This window comes from Lethenteron reissneri, chromosome 10 (assembly GCF_015708825.2).
Source record: "Lethenteron reissneri isolate LAM-NWPU_2019-01 chromosome 10, ASM1570882v1, whole genome shotgun sequence".
Lineage (NCBI taxonomy): Eukaryota > Metazoa > Chordata > Hyperoartia > Petromyzontiformes > Petromyzontidae > Lethenteron > Lethenteron reissneri.
In genome coordinates, this window is record NC_083788.1 from 10157121 (window position 1) to 10178722 (window position 21602).

General features: G+C 50.9%; 1 protein-coding gene across 4 annotated transcripts in view; it reads right to left on the reverse strand.

The window, feature by feature from the left end:
• BAIAP3 (BAI1 associated protein 3) overlaps window positions 1-21156 on the reverse strand; it is an 81662-nt gene extending 60506 nt beyond the window's left edge. The window contains exons 1-2 of one of the 4 annotated variants that reach the window (XM_061548865.1): window positions 21028-21156; window positions 7599-7756 (exon numbers count right to left, since the gene is read on the reverse strand). In XM_061548865.1, coding sequence (XP_061404849.1) covers window positions 7599-7732 — 134 coding nt within the window. In that variant the 5' untranslated portion in view covers window positions 7733-7756; window positions 21028-21156. Of the gene's footprint in view, window positions 1-7598; window positions 7757-20579; window positions 20766-21027 lie in introns of those variants that run through there. The other 3 variants (XM_061548866.1, XM_061548864.1, XM_061548867.1) reach the window with 3 other exon arrangements.
• Window positions 21157-21602: the final 446 nt, after the last annotated feature.

A 21602-nucleotide genomic window follows, 5' to 3' on the forward strand; every position in this document is an offset into this window, starting at 1 on the left:
GCCCCCTCCAAGTGGAGGCCTTTCCGCGAGCGTTGCCATGAGCAATTGCGAGGCTGCACTTGCACCTTTAACTTGACCTTTTAAAATGTTTACGTCGGAATGCACGGAGGAAGAATTTACGCGCTGAAAAGAGAAGAACAACACTTTGCACGGACAGTTCAGGAAGCCCTGCTAACGAGTCGTGGCCAATTCTAAAGCAGCGCCAGGACGTGGCATCGACGTTACCATCGCCACCGCCGTGGCTGTTGCGCTGATTATCATCGCGGGGTTAACCCCTGCCATTCTGGATCCAGTCCTAAGCTTCAGGAGCCCTTCCTCATCAAGCGGCGGCGAACTCGCCAGGGAAAAAAACAAGTGCTGTCCATCGTATATTGCTCGCTTTCTGGAAGCGAGCAATATGTGATGAGAAAACAAAGGCGCAGCTCTGCGATTTTTTTTGCTTATGCCACTACTGGGAGAAAGGACCTCAACGAGAGGAAACTAGCTCGATCGAGCCCCTTACAGAGTGTGTTCATTTACTCTTCCACGCTGGGCCAGATGTCTTGGAAGAAGGGTGGCAGCACCCACACTTTACTCCACCACACGTGACCTGCAGTTCGACTAACAGTGGTCTACCCAATTATAATGCTGCGTGGACAAGAGGCATGGGATTTTAATAAACACGCACCACTGTTTCAACTGCCACACGTACGGATCGTATTGAGCCGGTGACCTCTGGGTCGCAAGTCCATTGTGCCAACCGTTGCACCACCGTGGCCGCATCCCCACGACTTTTCGAAAAGAAATGTCCCCGCTTAAAACAATCAGAAGACAAAGATCCCCCGTGTAGCCTTAGCATACTTTTGAGGCAAGTGCCGCTAGGGGCGAACCTATGAAGGCCGGCACGGCACAAGTGGGGGGTGAGTGGTCGGTTCCACGCCCGGCCGCCTTTGTCTCCCGAGCGGCGATGTTCACACACCGCAAAAGGCAGTCATTTGAGGCCGAGTCGACCGGTTAAAAAAAAAATCGTCACTGGTATCGACGGCCGTGAAGCAGGAATCGAACTCGGGTCGCCGGGTTCATTGCGCGGAGAGAGCCGCTAACCACCGCGCCACCTGAAAAATACGCACGCGCGCGCGCGCCCTCCCCCAGACGTCTGCGCACACACACACGCGCGTTGTGCTGCATCGACTTCCACCTGGTGAAACGGAGCTTTGATTGATCCGTATCGACCGCTTCTGTGTGAGACATTTAAGATAAGACGAGAGTGGGCTCCTTTAATGCATGCGGGTAATCCCTTGCAGGAAGTGACTGCTGCACTGGTCAACAATAGAGCAGGGGGGGGGGGGGGGCTTAATGAAAGGACAAAATAGCAGGTCAGGTGTGCGGCATCGACGGAATTCAGTTTTCATCCGCGATGTCAATAACTCACGGATGTAATGAGATTAAAGCTCGCGGAATCTGGAGAACCATCTCGCAATTTTGCGACCACGTGAGAGCAACAGGTTTTCAGAGGTAGCGTGATTGTGCGAGTGTAGTTGGCAATGGGGCGTGCATTCTATCGTAGTATTTACAGAGCGAGTGTATAGAGCACAACTCCATTCTGCGTCTCTATATTTAAACATGTCTTTCGTGCATCGACTTTTTAGACCAATATCAAGCAAAATGTATTTAAGCAAGAAAACTCTGAACCGGTTTAGAGCATCTGGGTCTCGTCGGTGCAGTCAGGCTTGTTTCTCAAACGCTGGTGGATTGCCAGATGTCATTGGCAAGAGCACACTCCATATATGCTATGTTCAATGCCAAACGCGATGAGTCTGTTGATAGCATATTTTGCGAGGAAAAATTGGGTCTCAACATTAGAGGGTAAAAAAAACGCAGCAAATATTAGATTATTTATTCAACCTTTATATATATTTAAATGCCCTATTGTAATTGAGAGCCAATTATAATGCACAATGAGGCAATATGGCTTTGCATTCAAGAATGTGATATGGTAAGCAGACAATATATCCCTCCGCATAAAAAAAATATTTTTTAAAAGTTTTTGTTTTTTTTCCACCATATTCTATCAGCCACACACGGCCCTCCTTCCGGGAGTGCATACACTCACCAGAATCGATTCAACATTCAGTGTCTCATCAGCAGAGCCACCAGACTTGCTTGCACCAATGCGGGCGAACTGCAGCGTGTTTATCGGCGAGGACGCCTCTCTGTGAGATATGGGTCCTAGTTTGATGTAAAACTATTCAATGGGCAATAACTAGGTTAGTTTAACACGTAGGAGGCTTTCGCGACCAATATTATTCATAATAAACGTTTTTGGGTTAGATCGCGTTATTTATAAATGAGTCATAATCCTCCACCACCCGACACGGCCAATCAGCAAAAAAGTGTCACGTTGACAAAAGAGAAAATAGTTCACTACTTTAGCCCACCGGTGTGTTGAAGAGTGAAACCACAACATTTACAATTTTGGAGTACGACGTTTCGCTGGTAATTGCATCCAGCATCATCGGGCAATTCGCCAGAATGGTGAGGCTCTACTCTTGCTCTCGATTGTGGGAACAGAAAGTGATGTAGATTCACAAGCACGCGACAAAGCATTGACCGTGCGAGCAAGAATCGACGTGCAATGCATGTAACAATGTCACGTCCTCGTTGCAGACACTGGAGGCGCTACCATTCACGACACAAATGGCAAGACACATTTCACAAACCGGCTGCGATGCCGATTCGCGACAGTTCATCAAAATCACCGCGAATTGGGGCGACGAGGGTGGGAGGGGAAAGTGGCCGGGCGATTTGTTCTCTTAGATTACAGTGGGATTAGGCAATTTAAAAATTGAGAAATTTAGGCGAATTCAGGGAGCAGCCCCGTGATTAAAATGGGTTCTCGGGGGTAATGAGCGTTAGCCCTGTCACCTTTGACTGCACACGTAAATACAAAAAAGGCCATCGTATTAAAATTTGGTTCTGCACTTAATTTGCCTAAATTCCAGCTCTGAGGATTAAAAATATCAGTTTGTCAAGCGAAGAAAAAACATTAGTACTCTCACGTGGCAGGACAGGTGGAGAAATGCTGCCCCAATGCTGCATGGACTGAATATCATTTGCCAAGATCTCTGAAGCAGTTCCTTGATATCTGCTTTTCTGAGAGCTGTTCTCGAAGACAATGGGTAACCCTGCTCTGTGAGAGTTCAGAATGGATTCTTCGGATACAATTCTTTTGTAAAAATGACAAGAGAAAAGTAATTCCATTTTATTGTTATGACAATTTGGCCGAAGTTGGCGAGCTCTTGTGAACAATGTCCGAGGGCCTTCAAAGTGCACTTCACAGCAGACGGCCCGCACCATGGCACCGTAAATACTCGCTGAATGTATGGCCTTGGTGCTGGAAGCGGACCATCGATGCCATAGCAACGAGGTTGTACCACGCGTTAGTCGACATGGCTGTCCGACGTTTTGCTCCGCGTGCTCGGAGCTTCTTTGGGAAATGAAATGAGTTCCTGAATTAAGTTCCTAAATAAGGTCCCAGCACATGTATGTATGTATGGAACGAAACGTTGGGCATCAAGCCGAACAACCCCGTGGTACAACCTGAAACCACTTCTGAGAGCTGTACAACACAACTGTGAACACCTACGCAGTAGTGTAGTGCTTTAGATATGTGTGTACTTTAGATACACATACGTAGTGTTAGCTAGAGATACTACTGAGTGGCAGCACATTGGTCAGAACATTCTGCTATGAACCTGGTGGCTGGAGTTCGATACCTGGCGACGGCTCACATCCTGGTTGACTAATCGTCTCGCTACTGCCTGCGAGATGTATGAACGACACGATATGACACCAAACATTGGTACGGTTGTTATTAGTAGTAGGTAAGTGATATCAGATCTGGTCCTGGGCCTCCCCTAAGTGTACTCGGCCTCAAATGATCACCCGTGTAAAATATATTTCCACCAGGACAGTCGTGCTATGAAAACCAGCTGATAGCGGAGAGCGCGTCAACAACAGGATTATCCGGGGCCACTGGCGATAAAGATCGCGATAAAGATCTCGGGGCTGTCGGGGTCGTGCCGTTGGCTAGATTTGGGAGACGTGGGAGTTTTTTTGTCGAGACGGAAAAGCATTGCGGGTGCTCGTGTTTGAATTTCCGCACGCTTTTTCGGGTGTCAGGGTGGCCGCGGTACAGCAACGCTCATCGCTAGAAGGAGGCTGGGTTCGATTCCCGACTCGGGCACCCATTCATGTGGAGTGTCTGTGTTCTCCCATTGTTCTGCGTGGGTTTACTCTGGGTCCACAGGTGTCCACCCGTAGCTAACAAAAGTAACCCGTGCAATGTAACTGGTATTGGCCAAACATCTCCAGAACTGACAGATGACCTGCGAATTACTCAATCGGGGTTACATATAGCAGCAGCAGCGTCGCCGCTCCCTGACTGCAAGTTACTCTGCACCTTCTAGAAATGAGTTGTGAGACTCAGCGAGGCTTTCTCGGGTAAAAAGGCGTATTTAAATTAAAGAAAAAAAATAACTCAGGGTGGCTGGCATTATCAATGATTCATGTGGAGTGTCTTTGTTCTCCCCCTGCTCTGTGTGGGTTTCCCTCTGGGTCCACCGGTGTCCACCCGTAGCTAACAAAAGCAACCCGTGCAATACAACTGGTATTGGCCAAACATCTTCAGAGCTGACAGATGACCTGCGAATTGCTCAATTGAGGTTGCATATAGCAGCAGCAGCAGCGTCGCCGCTCCCTGACTGCAAGTTACTCTGCACCTTCTAGAAATGAGTTGTGAGACTCAGCGAGGATTTCTAGGGTAAAAAAGCGTATTTAAATTAAAAAAAGAACTCAGGGTGGCTGGCATTATCAATGGATGCGGATCTATTTATCATTCCGCAAAATAATCAGTAACACGTGTTGTTCTGGAGAATATAAGTAACGAAACACATGAACCAAGGGCATATCTCCTCTGTCACATTTGTCTCTGTACGTAAGAAAACAACAACGGCATTTTTAACGCATGGCCCACAGCGCTGGGTTTTCCCGACATGCTCTGGTTCTCTCCTTCCACACGTATAAACATCTTAATATATCGAGGACCGCAGAGCTGGTGAAATTGTTGGCACCGGCCCACCGATTGGCTGCTGCCTTCCCGCTTGTCTGCGGTCGCTCACGCCTCTGAGTATCTCTCTCTGTCAAGAATGAGTGAATACTGTGCGCGTTCACAAGTTGGCGTCATTATTATTATCAATACAAGCGTTACTGTGGAGCCGCTTCGATGTTCAGTGTCTCATCAACTGAGTCAGCTTGCCAGGCAATGCACACCACGCACCGACGAATGAGCTAATTTCGACACACGACACTCGCTAACCCGCAAGGCATTGAGTCACCACACTTCTTGAGAATAAATACACCCTGCTTCGAAGGATGATTAACGCAAGGCACATTTCCCATGCACGCTGGCTATCAAGTCACTTCATACGAATGACAGTAGAATCTGAATTTACTGGTAGGAACCACCTGGTTCCACCAGCCCACAGGGGATTCTTGTGTCCGTCCATCGTGCATCCAAAAATGGGAGGGGTGGGGCTGGGTGGAGAGGGGAGTGTGGGGAGGGACTGGGTGGGGAGGGTGGGGCTGGGTGGGGGGTGGGAGGGGTGGGGCTGGTGACCCCGTGGTGCCCTTATAAAACTCAACGTTTAACCTACTCACGCCGGCTTGTGCCCGCCCTCACAGTCGGGCATATTTGCGGAATACACCACGCCGCCGTTGACCCTAGCCATTGACCGAGCAACCCAACGTTCCTACCAGCTCCCTCCGCAGGAATGTGTTATCTGAACTCGTGTACTTGTCTCTGAAGTTTCCATTTGTCTTTACTCCCACCAGTGTGATATAAACATGTTTTTCCTAAACCAGGACTGAGCTTATATACCAAACGAAAAGAAACACGTAGGCTTTTGCGGCCAATATCATCCATAGCACAGGTTTTTTTGTGTTTAGATCGCGTAATTATGCGTATTTACGCGATCTGACCCAAACCTGTATTACGCAAATAAAACACATTCGCCCGATAACACTGCCTTAAAATGAAAAAATTTACAAATATATAAAAAAAATTTGGGTTATCTGTGCTTGGGCACATACCACAGGAAATACAGCAGCATCACCAACAAATAATTTGTGTGCTTATATAAGGGGTGCTTCTACGCAACTGTTTTGTATAACTGCGCAATTATTAACATCGCGTAAGCCATCATTTTTGTCAAGCAAAAATAACATCTCGCAAAATTTAACGAGACGCTATCTGAACGATAATTACAATTTTGTGCAAGCGCAGACAACGGTGTTAACGAGACTTGAAGACAACTCGCCATGCGCCGCTATCATGGAACGTCAAACAATAATAACTTTGTAGCCCTTTACACTATGAGACATCTACTTTACCAGTGGCAAAATATAGTAGTAGATTTTTACCCTTTAAACTGGTACAAAACTGACACATTTAAACAAGGCATCATGTTTGCAATAACCACAACACAAGCAGTCAAAATGTAAACAAAAAGAAACAACTCTGGTAATGGTAATGATATGCTCTGTCCTTGAAGTTGATTGGTCCACACCCGAGACAGCTTTCCTTAGAGCCTAGTCTCCATTGGTGTTGGACCAGATGACGCCAAAAGGCGTACAACTCAAAAACAGCGCACTATCAGAGTATTGAGAGCTCGGGTTAAGCATTTGTTTGCATTTTGACTGCTTGTGTTGTGGTGATTGCAAACATGATGCCTTGTATAAAGGTGTCAGTTTTGTACCAGTTTAAAGGGTAAAAACCTACTACTGCTTGTAGCCCTTTGTCAATCCACTGCTAGATGCATGTCTCCCCACGTCGTGCCAGTTGCTCGACCGTACGTCATCACACCAAACACCTGTCAAGCGCAATGCAAACGTGTAGCAAGGACGACTACATGTCTTGAGATTCTCCTTCACCCGCACCTCCGGTTAGCGCGGTTGGCTCCGTACGGTGCGAAGGAAGAACAACGTACGCACAAGCAATATTGGCAAAGAGACGGACGGGAGCAAGTTGAGAGCGCCTTTCGGAAAAACTGAGCCCGATAATAAACTTGACAATACAAAATGAAGCGAGTCGTATTGACGGATGGACGCAATTCCCGACGGAACGCCTCCGTTTGCCCGGCGCTGCGTGGAAGGGGGAGGGGGGGCGGAGGAAGGGAGGGGGATCATCTTCTTGGTTCTTTCGGTAAAGTCACGTGGAAGGGAAATAATAAAATAATAAAAATAAAACATATTAAAATAATTCTCACGACGTTTCGGCCACAACGCAAGCAGCCGTCCTCAGGTGAAGAACAGGTCTGTCGGAAAGACGGCGTCTGAAAGTCGGAAAGACAGCGTCTGAAATTCAGACGCTGTCTTTCCGACAGACCTGTTCTTCACCTGAGGACGGCTGCTTGCGTTGTGGCCGAAACGTCGTGAGAATTATTTTAATATGTTTTATTTTTATTATTTTATTATTTCCCTTCCACGTGACTTTACCGAAAGAACCAAGAAGACGAATCCCTGCAGTCACTAAAGCTTTAAATCGGAGGGGGATCACTCACGGCGGCGCTGAGAAGCACGAGATGGGTGCGCGGGCGGCCTGCATGATGCCCTCGTGCACGGGGGCCGCCGGCATGGTGGCCTGGCGCGCCAGCAGGACCCGTTCCTTCTGCGACTTCCTCCTCACCGAGGCCATGGCTGTGGTCACGTGACGCTCACGCTGGGAAACGAGGGGGCGAGAGCGACACGGAGCGCGGTTAGCGACGACGGCAACCACGGTAACTCCACTGCTGGATGAAGAACTAACCCGAGCCGACGCCGCCGCCGCCTACCGTGAAACTGCGGTGCGACAATCCACCCGGCGCCTGCACACGAACCGATTTAATCGCTCCATTCGTTTTTTTTATCAGTTGCAAAATGTAATTTTAAAAAAACTGTAAACATTTCAGAGCCTTTTGTCTATCCACTGCCGGCTGAAGGCCTCGGCCGCGCTGTTTTTTTACTCGGGAAGTTTTGACTGATGAGTCTCAAGACCGTTTTGTCCAGGTGGGTCCTGAATCGCGATGTTTGGCCAATTCCACTGAAGAGTGTTTGGCATGTGGGAGGAGGAATCCAGAGGGAAGCCACAAATACGAGGTGGACAGGGGTAGGCGGGGGGAGGGTAACACTCCAAGTTCCACACAGATAGAGTCATGAATCATCTGCTGTGCTGCCACCACGAAGGCCCAACCTATAACACCTGATATTCCAAAGGCAGTCTCCCATTCGACTACGAGCCAAACGCTGCCGGGCTTCTGAGCTGAGGGTGATTCCGTTGTGGGCGACCGTAGGACATTCACCTGTTAATATTTAGAGTCTTCCAATCAGAGGCAGACTAAATGAACCCTCTCGTGCATGAATTATTAAAATAAAATAAATATATAAAATCAAAGTGGGTCCATCACAGAGGGGGTGATGCATTTAAGCGGTGGGTTACCGTACAGCCAGCCATATGTTAATAAGGTTACAACGACATGACAGACCCCTGAAGGACTTCACGTGACGGGCGCACTCTATTCATTTATTTATTCATTCATTCCCTAATGCCATGTAAATGTATTTCAGGTGAAAAATTCTATCGAGACGTATTAACTCTCTCCTAAAAGGCAATCGGGATATGGTTGAGAGGAGAAAAAAATATGCAAAAATCGAAATCAAAAGTGGGACGTAATGAAAATCATTTGGCCTTTTTAAGGTGCAGCGGGCTTGGTCGGGAGGGAAGGACTCACGAATGAACGATTGCGTAAACGAGGGTGTGCGCTTGCCTCTCTCCCTCGGCCAGGGCCGCGTGCCAAGTGCCACGAGCGAGCCGGTGACGATTTTAAATTCGTTCGTTCCATCGTTCACTCGCACGCGGTCACATGCCCGCGCGCGCCTCGCGGCTGACAAGTCACACGGAGTGCGCGCGCGTGGAGCTTTAATTAACGGAGCCTCGACTCATTCGCCGCTGCTCAGAGTGGGCACCCGGAGTGGTGGCACTGCTGCGTAAACAGGCATCTCAATAAAACGCTGAATATGTATGTGAATACACAAAGAACCCCCCCTCCCCCCACACACACACCCCACTCCGTGCAGCCTACTCAGGCTCTTGGGCTGAAGTCCTGTTTGCACACAGAACCAGGTGCGCGTCCAAGAATGAGTCGACCTAGGTTCTAGGTCAGGGGTGGGGAACCTTTTTTTCTGCCAAGGGCCATTTGGATATTTATAACATCATTCGCGGGCCATACAAAATTATCAACTTAAAAATTAGGCTGTGACATTTGCTCAAACGTTTAATTAACTCGCCCCTAATGTGATGGTTGGAACTGCTTCTCTTTGGCGAGGCGTGTGGTGTTAGCTGGTATTGATGATGTTGCTACTCGCAACTGCTTTGCCAGGTTTGCTCCTAGATTTATTGAATTTCGAGTCCCGCCTGCGGTTGCCTTGGCAGGGCCAGACCAAATGATTTCGCAGGCCTAATACAGCCCGCGGGCCGGACGTTCCCCACCCCTGTTCTTGGTGATGTCCAGGACCGATGCAGATGATCACCACTGATGCTTGCCGTGGCTGGGAATCGAATTCGGGCCACCGCGTTTTGTCGCGCAGTGCACTGGCCATGACGCGACCGCTCGCCACGCACCCGCAACCGCATGAGGCTAGGGTCGGATCGGGTGTGCAGTCAAACCAATAATATCAGTCTCCCTTGATCGTCTCTGTTGGTAACCCAGAGACAGTGCTGGAAATTCATTTTCCCACGGCAAGGGAATTTTATTCGTAAGGAAGCCACTGATGGCTTTTTACGGAGCGGCCATCATCACCATCGACCATGATCAATCCTCTGCTGGATTAGGAACTCTCCAAGCTGTCGCCTCTGAGATGTAACGAGCCACCTTCCACCATCATACGAGCTGATTTCATTGCTCCTTCTCCTGAACAAACGTCCTCACGGCCGCGAACCATTCATTGGCTGCAATCGTCTATGCTGGCGATGGTACCTGTCATACCTGGACGACTGTGATGGAGTGAGTGAATTATTTCGATTCTGATCATCTTCCAAAAGGGCTATAGAGCTGAAATTTAACAGTAGTAACATAATCAAATCGAACATATTCAAATGGAAAATTACAGTTCATTACTTTCAATCGTATAAGGGCAGGGGGGGTCAGGCTAACGTTCAAAATAGCTTTAAGTCTCGCGATAAACACGAAACAATAATTAAAATGTACAATCCCCATAATCAGTGAGCCAAGGAATCCACCTCCAGCAGGGTGTGACGGCAGATCTGATAGAAAGCAAGCAAATCGAGCAACCTGTTACTGGCACCTTATACGTACAGACATCATATGTACGCTGTTCGTTCTGCAAGTGTGTGTGTGTGTGTGTACACGTGCAGCGAATATATCCTCTATACACTCTACAAGTGCAGCGTATGCGTGTGTGTGTGCGCGTGTGCAGTGTATGGAGGGCATGCATACGCTGTAGGTGTACACGCGTGCTCCGCGTGCATGAATTATTAAAAGCAACACCAACATTTTGTTTGGTTTAATGCCATTTTAGAAGTCAAAGGTAAGCCCTCTCAGATGTATTGAAAAAATTGTGTAATTGAATTCCATAGCAGTCACATAAATCATATCGGTCCACCACAATGGGCAGAATGCATGAGAGCAGTGCAATGCTCTCCGCACATCACAATAGGAAGAAGAATGCGGCGACTGCGGTGCCATGATTAGCACGCTGGACTTTAAATCCAGAGGTTGCTGGCTCAATGTCCCGGTGCGGCGGTTGAAACAATGGTTTCTTAAATCCCCATATCCTTGCCACCCCCTGCCACCCCCAGCAGTATAAATGGAGACACAGACACCACAGTGAGCCGGCTTGGCAGGCCATGTGTGGTGGGACAAATTATGGCTACTCAATTCTCCTTCAAGACGTCTGGCCAGAATTGAAGAGTAGGCCAAATACCCTCTATATCTACCTCTCTAGTGAAGGCCCTTCCGCCAACAGGGGCGTGGGCGAGCAACTTGCAGGGCCGCGCCTTTACCTTTATTTATTTTTGGACCAATAAAATCTCATTGCTGTCAACAGACATCCACCGTGGGGAAATTGTCGTGGCCAAATTGGACGAATGACCCAATCGCGGTAAATGTATCCCCCTCCACGTTTTAAGACAATTAGTGAGTAATACGCACCTGTGCTGGGCGACTTGCCCTATATGACAAGATTACGGCATGGTGTAGCATTTTTGGCCCTTCCGCCAGCAGCGGAGTGAAGAATAAATGGTAGGGCTGCAGCTTCGCGTTGTTAGAATTTTTTTTTTTACAAGGAATCGCATGGGCTGCACTCATCTAAACACAGGTCTGTGGCAGACAGAGCTGGGGGAGAGGCAAGCAACCGTGATGGGGGTTCCACGTATAATGCCCTGTCAATCGGACACACGTGCCACAGGTTCTCATTGCCTGCTCACATCTAATCAAATGCGCCGTGTCACTCTTTTCAAGACGTATAATGGAAAAATCGCTCTATCCGTTCTCTCCCCCCCCTACCACCTCGACCTCCCCTGCCGCCACCACCATCACCACGGCTCTACATCTCCCACTCTTTCTCTGTCTCTCTCTATATGCTCGCTGTAATGTCCAGGCCGTGAGTGGAGATGGCTTCTATTTAAATTCATGGTAAGTGATTCCCCCCCCCCCTACCCATCGTATTTACGAGCAGGCAAATCTGCACACTTTTTTTTTAGCACTTTTCATTTTTTTGTTCCGTGTTTTTGTTTGTTGTTGACCTTGTGCGCCCGAAGTAATCGGGCCATGTCACTCACAGCAGTGCAGCGAGCGCGGTTGGAGGTGCATTCAGCCCATCATCCCTCCAGGGTCCATCATCCCTCCATCATCCCTCCATCATCCCTCCAGCCCATCATCCTTCCAGACCATCATCCCTCCATCATCCCTCCATCATCCCTCCATCATTCCTCCAGCCCATCATCCCTCCAGGGTCAATAAACCAAGTACCACTTTGCTGCGGAGTCAACAGCGGTTGTCCTACTGGTGGACTCACCCCTGCCATTGGAATGTAGAATTTTGCACCACTGGCTCGGGGGCTGTCAACGGGAGGTAAGAATCACCTCGATTTTAACAAGACGTCGCTGCGACTTCCCCAGTGATTTCCAACAGCGGGCTACATAGCAGTTGTGATGCGTTATCCTGATGTGCAAGTTCCTCATCGCTGCTCCACCAGTACGAGCCGCGCCTCTTATTGGGCGGTGCATGAGTTGAACCCTTACCGGCACAGGTACAACAACAATTCATCGATGAAATATTAACCGATGCTTTTAAAAGCTCACCGTGTTTGGCTTCGCGTTCGAGGAAAACCCCAACATATCCAGAGAAAACCCAGCACGCTGCACAAAGGGGAGTAACACTCAGCACTGCCATCTCCTGATCACCTTGCAGCCCCACACCTACAACACCTGGCAAGCCATAACAGTCAACTCCGCTTAGCTTCTTAGATCGGATGCGATGGGGTGCGGTGAGGGCGAATGTCCCAAGGCGTCGTTGACTAATGCACGCTGCCCCAATCCTCGTGAGACAAAAACCCACGTCGCTCTCTCGCAAAAGTGCATCCTGGTGTCAGTGGGGGCTCTTCGCCATCAACAGCCGTGAGTCATCCACTGCTGGATGAAAGCCGCCCCACGTCGGCACTCTCCCCTCGCGACCCTCGCGATCCCACGATCCGTCGCTGCTGCTGCTGCACCTGAGCTGATTCCATTGATTCTAGATTTGAAGCTTTCGTGACCGCAAGGATTCATATTCTTAGGTTTTTTCGGTAAAGTCACGTAGGTAAAAAAAATTACTGATACAGCTATCGTGCTGTGACAGTTCCACCTGAAGACGGAAGCTTGTGTTGCCTTCCGAAACGTCGTGATTTTTTTTATTTTACTTTTATTCATTTTAATTTTTTACCTACGTGGTGACTTTACCGAAAAAACCTAAGAATATGATTCCATTGCTCCACCTCCGTGGCGGTCGTCTTCTTCCTCAAGCGTGTCTGAGAAAGATGATGATTCTGCCACCAATCCCGTGCACGGGCCATCGTCCTCTTTAGCGAAGTACCCTAACCCCTAACCCACTTACGTTTCATCGCGGTCAAAATTTACGTCTCTAAATGTGCATTTCCTCTCTGATCTATGTACAGTGTGTTCCTCATTCGGCCTTTCAGTTTTAACTCCCAGCATGCATGCCTTCTGTCTGCACTTTTCAGTTTTCGTTCCACAATATCTGTCAGTGTGCACGTGTCACAGCAGGGAACACGCGCATGCACTAATTACACTAGCTGTCTCTTTCAAGCCACGTTGGTATGCTGCTTTGAAATGATCCAATTCAATTCCCACAAAAAAAACACTCCGTTCTGCTCTCACTCACCCCTTTTTACACCGACGTTCACCCCATTCCACCATCAATGATTGCCCTGTATACTACACCCACGTATAAAGTGCTCTGTTGTGCTGTCGATTTGTGTCCCACCAACTATTAATTCATGTTGTTGTACATGGCACTGTAAGTGGCATTTGTTTTGATCAGATGTAGGGCGATTCAAGCTGCCCTCTTTAGCTTTACGAGGTGAAAACGCGCATATCCCTTGCAAAACCCGCCTCCTGTTTTCAGTGGGATTATGTCCTGGTTATGAATTTTAAAAAATATGACACTACCACTACTTCTGCAGCTGTCAGCGAGCGTGAAGAACAAGAAGGAGGAGACCAAGCATACCAAGAAATTACCCAACCACGAATTGGGGATAAAATGCACTGCAGCATCCTAATGGATGGGACAATTTTTGTGGCCAATCTGGAGAAATTACCCACGGCCATATTTGAAGAATGCCCCTACCACCAAGTGAAAACATTATCCCCTATTAATGAGGCCAGGTGGCTCGGCGATTGGAGGGAGATGGAGCGGCTCGCAATCGGAAGATCGCGAGTTCAAATCCTGGTTGGGCGGTTGACCCGGCCCATCATCGCTCCGCGGTCGATAAAGTGAGACACCAATTTGCGGAGAAATCAACAGTGGTTGTCGTATGGATAGACTCGGCCCCCGCCATGTGAACGAGGAATCTCCACCACTGGCTCAGGCCCGCAAGCAGGGAAGAGCACCAATGGCGTCAAAGCTCAAGTGACCAATACATGATTTTGACTTGACAACTGGCGTGGCCAAAGGCAATTAGTGACACACCTATACTGGGTGAGTGCCCTGTTTGACAAGGTTACGGAGTGCAACAATTGTGGTATGCAGTACAGTATAATGGGTAATATATTTACATTTACTATTTAGGAGTCAGTGTGACGAATGGCAAACGTTGTATTATCGCTATCACGATTGCCTAAATGAGCAAATCGCCGGGAATGCACCCGATACCGTCAGCCATCGCAAGCTACGCAGGGTTTGAGTCTGCACGGTGCTTGGATGGACGAACGCCATGCACCAGCTTGCTGGCAGAGGCTACCGCGGGACTGCGTGGTGGGCAGCAGAGGGCATCGCAGCAAACTCCATCGAACCACACTTCTATGCCTCCACGTCTATGCTAGCCCCCCCCCCTCCCAGGCTTGACCGACTCGCACAGACGAGCGTGGTGAAGTATGGTCAATAATCCTGCCGCTACTCGCCATGTAGGCATGCGGACTGTTGCTCGGGGCGAGTGCTGTTAGCGAGCACCTGTTCCTTATGGCGCTACCCCGGGGTACCAAATAAAACAAAATAGCCGAGGCAATTAAATATTGTATTTCTGGGACACTAATTTTTTCCCAAGGGTGTACTTAACGCCGCGACTGGGGTACCAATCAATCCGAAATCAGTGCCACTCCGCGATGCCGAAACGCCAAACATCGGCATAACAAAATCCGTTGTCGAAAAATGCAACTTTGAAGAGTGCATCGTGTACAGCTCGTCGAGATGAGTCGATTGCCGCATCGCCGACCATCACAACAGACTCAAAATGACTGCATCGCGGACATGATGCGAGAGCCGGGGTGACTACGGTACCCAGGGGCACACGCCATGAGGTTCACCTATTGAGACTGATCGAGTTTGCTGGTGTAGCTCGAGGCTGATGATGAAACAACACACCGCGCAATAGCCCTAAGGCTGAGTCGAGCGAGGAAGAGGCCCCCCACACAAGACGCCTTCAAGATAATCCACGCTTACGTTAACCGCGGCATGCGAATCGAACCCAGGTAGGCCGGAGTAACGCTCACCACCTAATCACCCCCATACACTCACACAGCACACACGTTGCGTGTTATGTGCATGAGCACGAGCGTGTGCGACGCCGCGGCGCATACCAAATGCAGGGCACACGCGCGTTCGACTATTCACATTGAATCACGGCTGCTATCGCTTTCGCTCTGCGCATCCCAGCGAACGTCAACAAGTGGTTTGCTCAGCCGGCGAGAAAAAAACAAGAGACGAAGATCGTTGGGGGCAAAGTGTTGTTGGCGAGCACCTATGAAGGCCGGCACGGCACACGGGTGGGTGGGTGAGTGTGTGTGTGGCCAGCACCAGAACTACAGCCGGCCGCCTTTATTCCCCAGTGGTTTATGTTTACACATCACACCAGGTAGCTCATTTGAGGCTGAGTCGACCTAGGGGGAAGGCCCAGGACCGATTGAGACATCCGCCACCGGTGTTTGGCCGTGAGCGAGAATCGAACTCGGGTCGCCGGGTTCGTAGCACAACGCGCTAACCGATGCGCTACCACTCACCTACAGCCTACACACACGTGTACGTTCTGACATAATACATGACAACAACCGCCATTCGCCACTAAGTGGCGGTGACGTCACCACGACGCTTGTGCCAGGCCAAGTGCACCTTGAGGCCACGTGACGTGTCGAACGTCCGCTGGCAGGAGGTCACGGGGCAGACCTAGGTGCCACGGGTCGACTGACCGAGATGACCGAGATGACTGGCTGATGCACCACCTGTGCCCCCTACTGTACCAACTTGCTGTGCTTTAGCCACACACACACACACGGCACGTCATGCATACACACACATGACAGGCACATGCTTAGGCTGTGTACGGCCAACATAGCGCAGAACCACGTAATGCATAACAACCGCCGTTTGCCACTAAGTGGCGGCGACGTCGCCACGGCGCTTTGTGCCAGGCTAGGTGCACTTTTAGTTGGGTGGAAACACCGAATTTAAGTGCAATTAATAAACGCTTGTCCACACACACACACGCTCGCTCGCATGAAACGATGACTGACCACCTGTGTCTTTCCCTGCGTACCAAGCAGCAGCAGCAACAGCAGGTGGGTTGCTCCAGTTACGCACATAACAGTGCAAAGACACACACACATGCCACATGCGTGTGATATGCCTGCCCCGTATGGCGCATCGAGCGCGTGGACACGCATCCCCACACACACAGTGGGGGGGGGGGGGGATTATGCCAGTGTCTCTTTGTCCCCGAGTACCCCGGCTAACCAACAACATCATTCATCGCCCTAACACGTAAAAAATTTACCCGTAAAAACAAAGTTTTTCACTATAAATCCTTTATATGCGTGGCGGCTAGAGTCCTCTCGTCCTCTGGCTTGAGATGGCTGCCACCTATGGGTCAGATGATTGTCTGCCAGTATTAAGCAATTGGTAATCAAAATATTTTTAAAAAAGTCCCTAAACAGTGTAAAAATGTAGGAAATTTTTTTTCACGAAAATTAATTGTCACGCACAACGAGTCTGTGTGGAAAATGTCAGCTCGATTGGATCACGGGAAGTGGGTTAAAAAACGACCGAAAGATTTGCACGGTCGTAAGCAAGCAAGCAAGCACGCAAGCAAGCAAGCAAGCGCTATAAATCATTTATATGCGTGGCGGCTAGAGTCCTCTCGTCCTCTGGCTTGAGATGGCTGCCACCTATGGGTCAGATGATTGTCTGCCAGTATTAAGCAATTGGTAATTAAATATTTAATTTGTTTTCCCTAAACAGTGTAAAATTTTGGAAAAAAATGTCACGAACATTAATTGTCTCGCACAACGAGTCTGTGTGCAAAATGTCAGCTCGATTGGATCACGGGAAGTGGGCTAAAAAACGACCGAAAGATTTGCACGGTCGTAAGCAAGCAAGCAAGCACGCAAGCAAGCAAGCGAACTTAATATAAAGGATTTAAAAATACCCCCCCCCCCTCCAATATATATAGCCTTAACAGACTGTTGGGGCAAAGTGCTGTCACACACACACCTTCCTGATCCTTCCGCATGCATTTGGACCCACGCTCTCCCCATTCGCACGGACTCATTCACGTTTCCTCCCGTGCCGCTGATCGTTGTTGCTCGATGCGTGTTTACGCACGCACGTGCCAATGGCACCGACACGCACGGTCATGCCATTGCTTCGGCTACGCAGGGGCCCACAGCGCAAGGCATCGGGCGCATGCGATAAACATTCGCGCACACACCCGCACATTCTCTCGCAGGGAGATATGACTGCGTCTCTCTCTCGCTCTCTGTGTGTTCCTTCGGAGCACACCCAGCAATAGGTTATTGCCCAACCCACATATTACATGCGTTCGCGCACACGCATTGTGCAGTGCGTGAAAGCCATGGTCGGCACGGGCCCACCGTGGTGCATGCGGTCAACAAACACTCGTGCAGGGAATTATAGCTCCCTGTGTGTGTGTGTCTGTCCGTCTCTCTGCGTAGCAACAGCAGGGTTATTGCTCGACCCACGTGTTGTCTACGGTGAGAACATGACAACAACACGCGTGACACGTCCCCGTATCCCCGCCACCCATTCACGCGGAAGAATCATGGGGGGGGGGCCGGGGGCAAGAGGGTGGCCGTAGCTTAGCGAGGAACCCAACAAACGAGCAAAACACAGGTGGATGTCTCGTGGCCCATGCGTGACCGACATGCGTGACACATGCGTGTGTGTAACCCGTGACGCGGATCGTCACAGAGCATGTACCAGCGCATGCACGCACAGATGGATGGAGCCACCGCCACCACTACCACCATCACCACCATCACCACCGCCACCACCATCACCACCACCATCACCACCATCACCACCATCACCACCATCGCCATCACCACCATCACCACCACCGCCACCACCATCACCACCACCACCGCCACCACCACCATCACCACCATCACCACCGCCACCATCACCACCATCACCACCGTGGTTCTTGCCATTCTCGCATGCACGTGGGGGATTTGTCAATTATGGAAGATTCCCGCTCTCGCGCTCTCGCTCCCTCTCCGCACTCCCCCAAGCAACAGGTTGCTGCTGCTGCTGCTGCATATCCCTGCCCTGAACGCGAGTGGCTCTTGCGGGGAAGAATACGTACAGACGAATGTTTGTGTGTGTGTGTGCGCGCGCGCACCGTACGCCAAACTTCCTTTGCACCGTGCTAATTCGGAGGTGCGGGATGGCTCGCATCGAACTACGCAACGAACCCGGCGACCCGAGTTCGATTACCCCCCTCTAGGTCGACTCGGCCTCAAATGAGTACCTGCTGGGGCATTGCAAACAGCGTCACCGTGGAGACAAGATGTGTGGCGCTGGTCGATCCATCCCCTCGTGTGCCGTGCCGGCCTTAATAGGTGCTCGCGAACAGCTTTTGAAATAAGACTTAACAGGTCTGTTAAGGCTACACCTGGACGAAGATCAGCCAGGCAGACTGTTGGTAGGCAAGCGCTCTTCAGCGAGCACCTATGACGGCAATCACCCCCCCCCCCCGGGCCGGCCGCCTTTGTCTCCCCAGTGGTCTGCGTCGACCTATGGCTAGGCTTAGATGTTTAGCTATTTGCTCACCGATCTTGGGAATCGAACCCGACGCGCTGTTGTTCGTTGCGCAGTGCGCCAACCACTACGCCACCGCTTCCCCGTACGCCCGTACGCATAGACACAAAGACAAAGATCCCCCGTGTAGCCTTCACAGACTGCTGGGGCAAGTGCTGTTAGCGAGTAGCACCTATGAAGGCCGGCACGGCACACGAGGGGGTGGGTGGCCAGCACCACGCCCGGCCGCCTTTGTCTCCCCAGCGGCGATGTTTACACACCGCACCGGGTACTCATATCGAGGCTGAGTCGACCGAGGGGAGGCCCGGGACCGGTTCCGGGTGTTGGCCGTGAGCGGGAATCGAACTCGGGTCGCCCGGTTAGATACAATGTCAAGGACCCGTGCATAAAAACACACAACCACATACACATTTATATAAACACGCGCACGCATACACAGGCAGCATCTGTTAGCGCTTTCAAATCACACGCCAGGTGAATATGTTGACAAACACACGCACACATACCGATGCAGCACACACACACACACTCAGGGGCTCGGGCAAATGACAGTGACATGTACATGAGAGCACTTGCATATACGCAATGTCCACACGCATGTAAAAAAATATGCACGCTATGTAGGTTATAACATACGTATTGACACACCGTATACAATATCCACGGACATACCTAAGCAAGCGTGTCTGTGTGCAGACGTTCACGTACACACACGCACTCGAGTGTGCCATGGGTACATTCGATTACAGCTCATATCACGTAGCCCCCCCCCGCTACGTATAAAATGACACGTGTACACACACGCCTACGCATGCATACCCCACACAAAAGCTCATTTGAGGCTGAGTCGACCTAGGGGAGGCCCAGAACCGGCTCAGACGCACACACACACACGTACGTACGTACGTGCGAAGTTAACGTGCGGAGAGAGGACAGAGAGAAAAAAACGTGAACAGGATTATCCCCGGAGACTTTTGGGGGCAAGTCTGCGAGCACCTATTAAGGTCGCCTCTCTCATCTAGCACACGCGCAGATGTGTGACATAAACACACGCACACACGTACACGCACACACGTACACGCACGCACGTACACGCACGCACACACACGCACGCACACGCACGCACGCACACACACGCACGCACACGCGCACGCGCACACACACACGCGCACACACGCACACACACACGCGCACACATGCGCACGCACACACACACACATGCACACACACACACATGCGCACACACGCACACACACACGCGCACACACGCACACACACACGCGCACACATGCGCACGCACACACACACACACACATGCGCACACACGCACACACACACGCGCACACACGCACACACACACGCACAGACACACACACGCGCTCGCTAGCAAAGATCTCCCGTACAAAACACACGGGCTGCCTGGGACAGGTAAAAGATACAGCACGTAGCAGAATGAAATAACCACAGCGTGTGTCCCTCTTGACGGGCTGCTGGAGAAAAGTGACGTTAGCGAGCACCTATTGAGGGTGGCCAACACCGCGCCCGGCCGCCTTTGTCTCCCCAGCGGCAGCAGCACGCCGCACCGGCCACATACACCCTTAACACGTGCACACACACACATACCGGGGCTGATGTTGAATCCCCCCCCCTCTCCTCCCCAAAGCAAAAACAACACACAACCACGAACCACTCTCTCTCTTCCGTGCAGACAAACCTCACCGTGTTCCAAAGAACCGAGGCAGCTTCTCAGATGCCTCTTCCTCCACCGACGACGTTGCCGGATGATGATGATGGGGTGGGGGGGGGGGGGACTTGAGGAGGGAGGAGGAGGAGAGCGCTGAGCTATTTGTGCGGAGGACGGACACCTCTTGTGCCACCACCAGTCGCAGTTACAACAACAGCAGCAGCAGCTACAGCAGCAGCAACAGCAGCCTGCGTGAAGTGAAAGGACGGAGGGGGGGCAGTCTCTCTCTCTCTCGGGCGTTGCGACCACTGGACAAGCAGCAGCAGCAGCCGAACAGAACGGCGCAGGCGCTACGCACAAACACACCAACGCGCGCGCGCGTGCGTGATGCGTGCGTCCACGTGTCTGTGTGTCGTACGTATCTGAGCGAGTGTGCGCGTTGTTTGCTAGCGCGCCGCGCGACAAACCCCGGCGTACACTCACCCGAGTTCGATTCCCGTCTACGGCTGTCGTCAACACAGCCGTCCCGGGTTTCCGCAACTAGGTCGACTCGGCCTCAAATGAAGCGCCTGGTTCCGGTGGTGCAGCCAAAATCGCCACTGAGCAAGTGGGAGGGGGGGGGGAGGGCCCGGGCGTGGTTTGGTGGCCACCCATCCACCCCACCTCGTGTGCCGTGCCGGCATTCATAGAAGCTCGCCAACAGCACTTGCCCCACCCCCTCCTCTCTCACACACCCCCCACAGTCTGTGGAGGCTATACGGGGGATCTTTGTATTTGTGTTGTGTACATTGGTGGTGGTGGTGGGGGGGGAGCGGTGGTTCAGCGGTTAGCGCGACAAACCCGGCGACTCCCCGAGTTCGATTCCTGCTTGCGACCACTGACGGAACCGGTCTTTCTGGGCCTTCCCTAGGTCGACTTAACCTTTAAACGAGGACCTTCTGCGGTGTGCGTAAACATTACCGCCGGGGAGACAAAGGCGGCCGGTGTTGACCATCACACCCTCGTGTGCCTTGCCGGCCTGCTCTTCCCATAAAAGTCTGTTAAGGATCTTTGTCTTT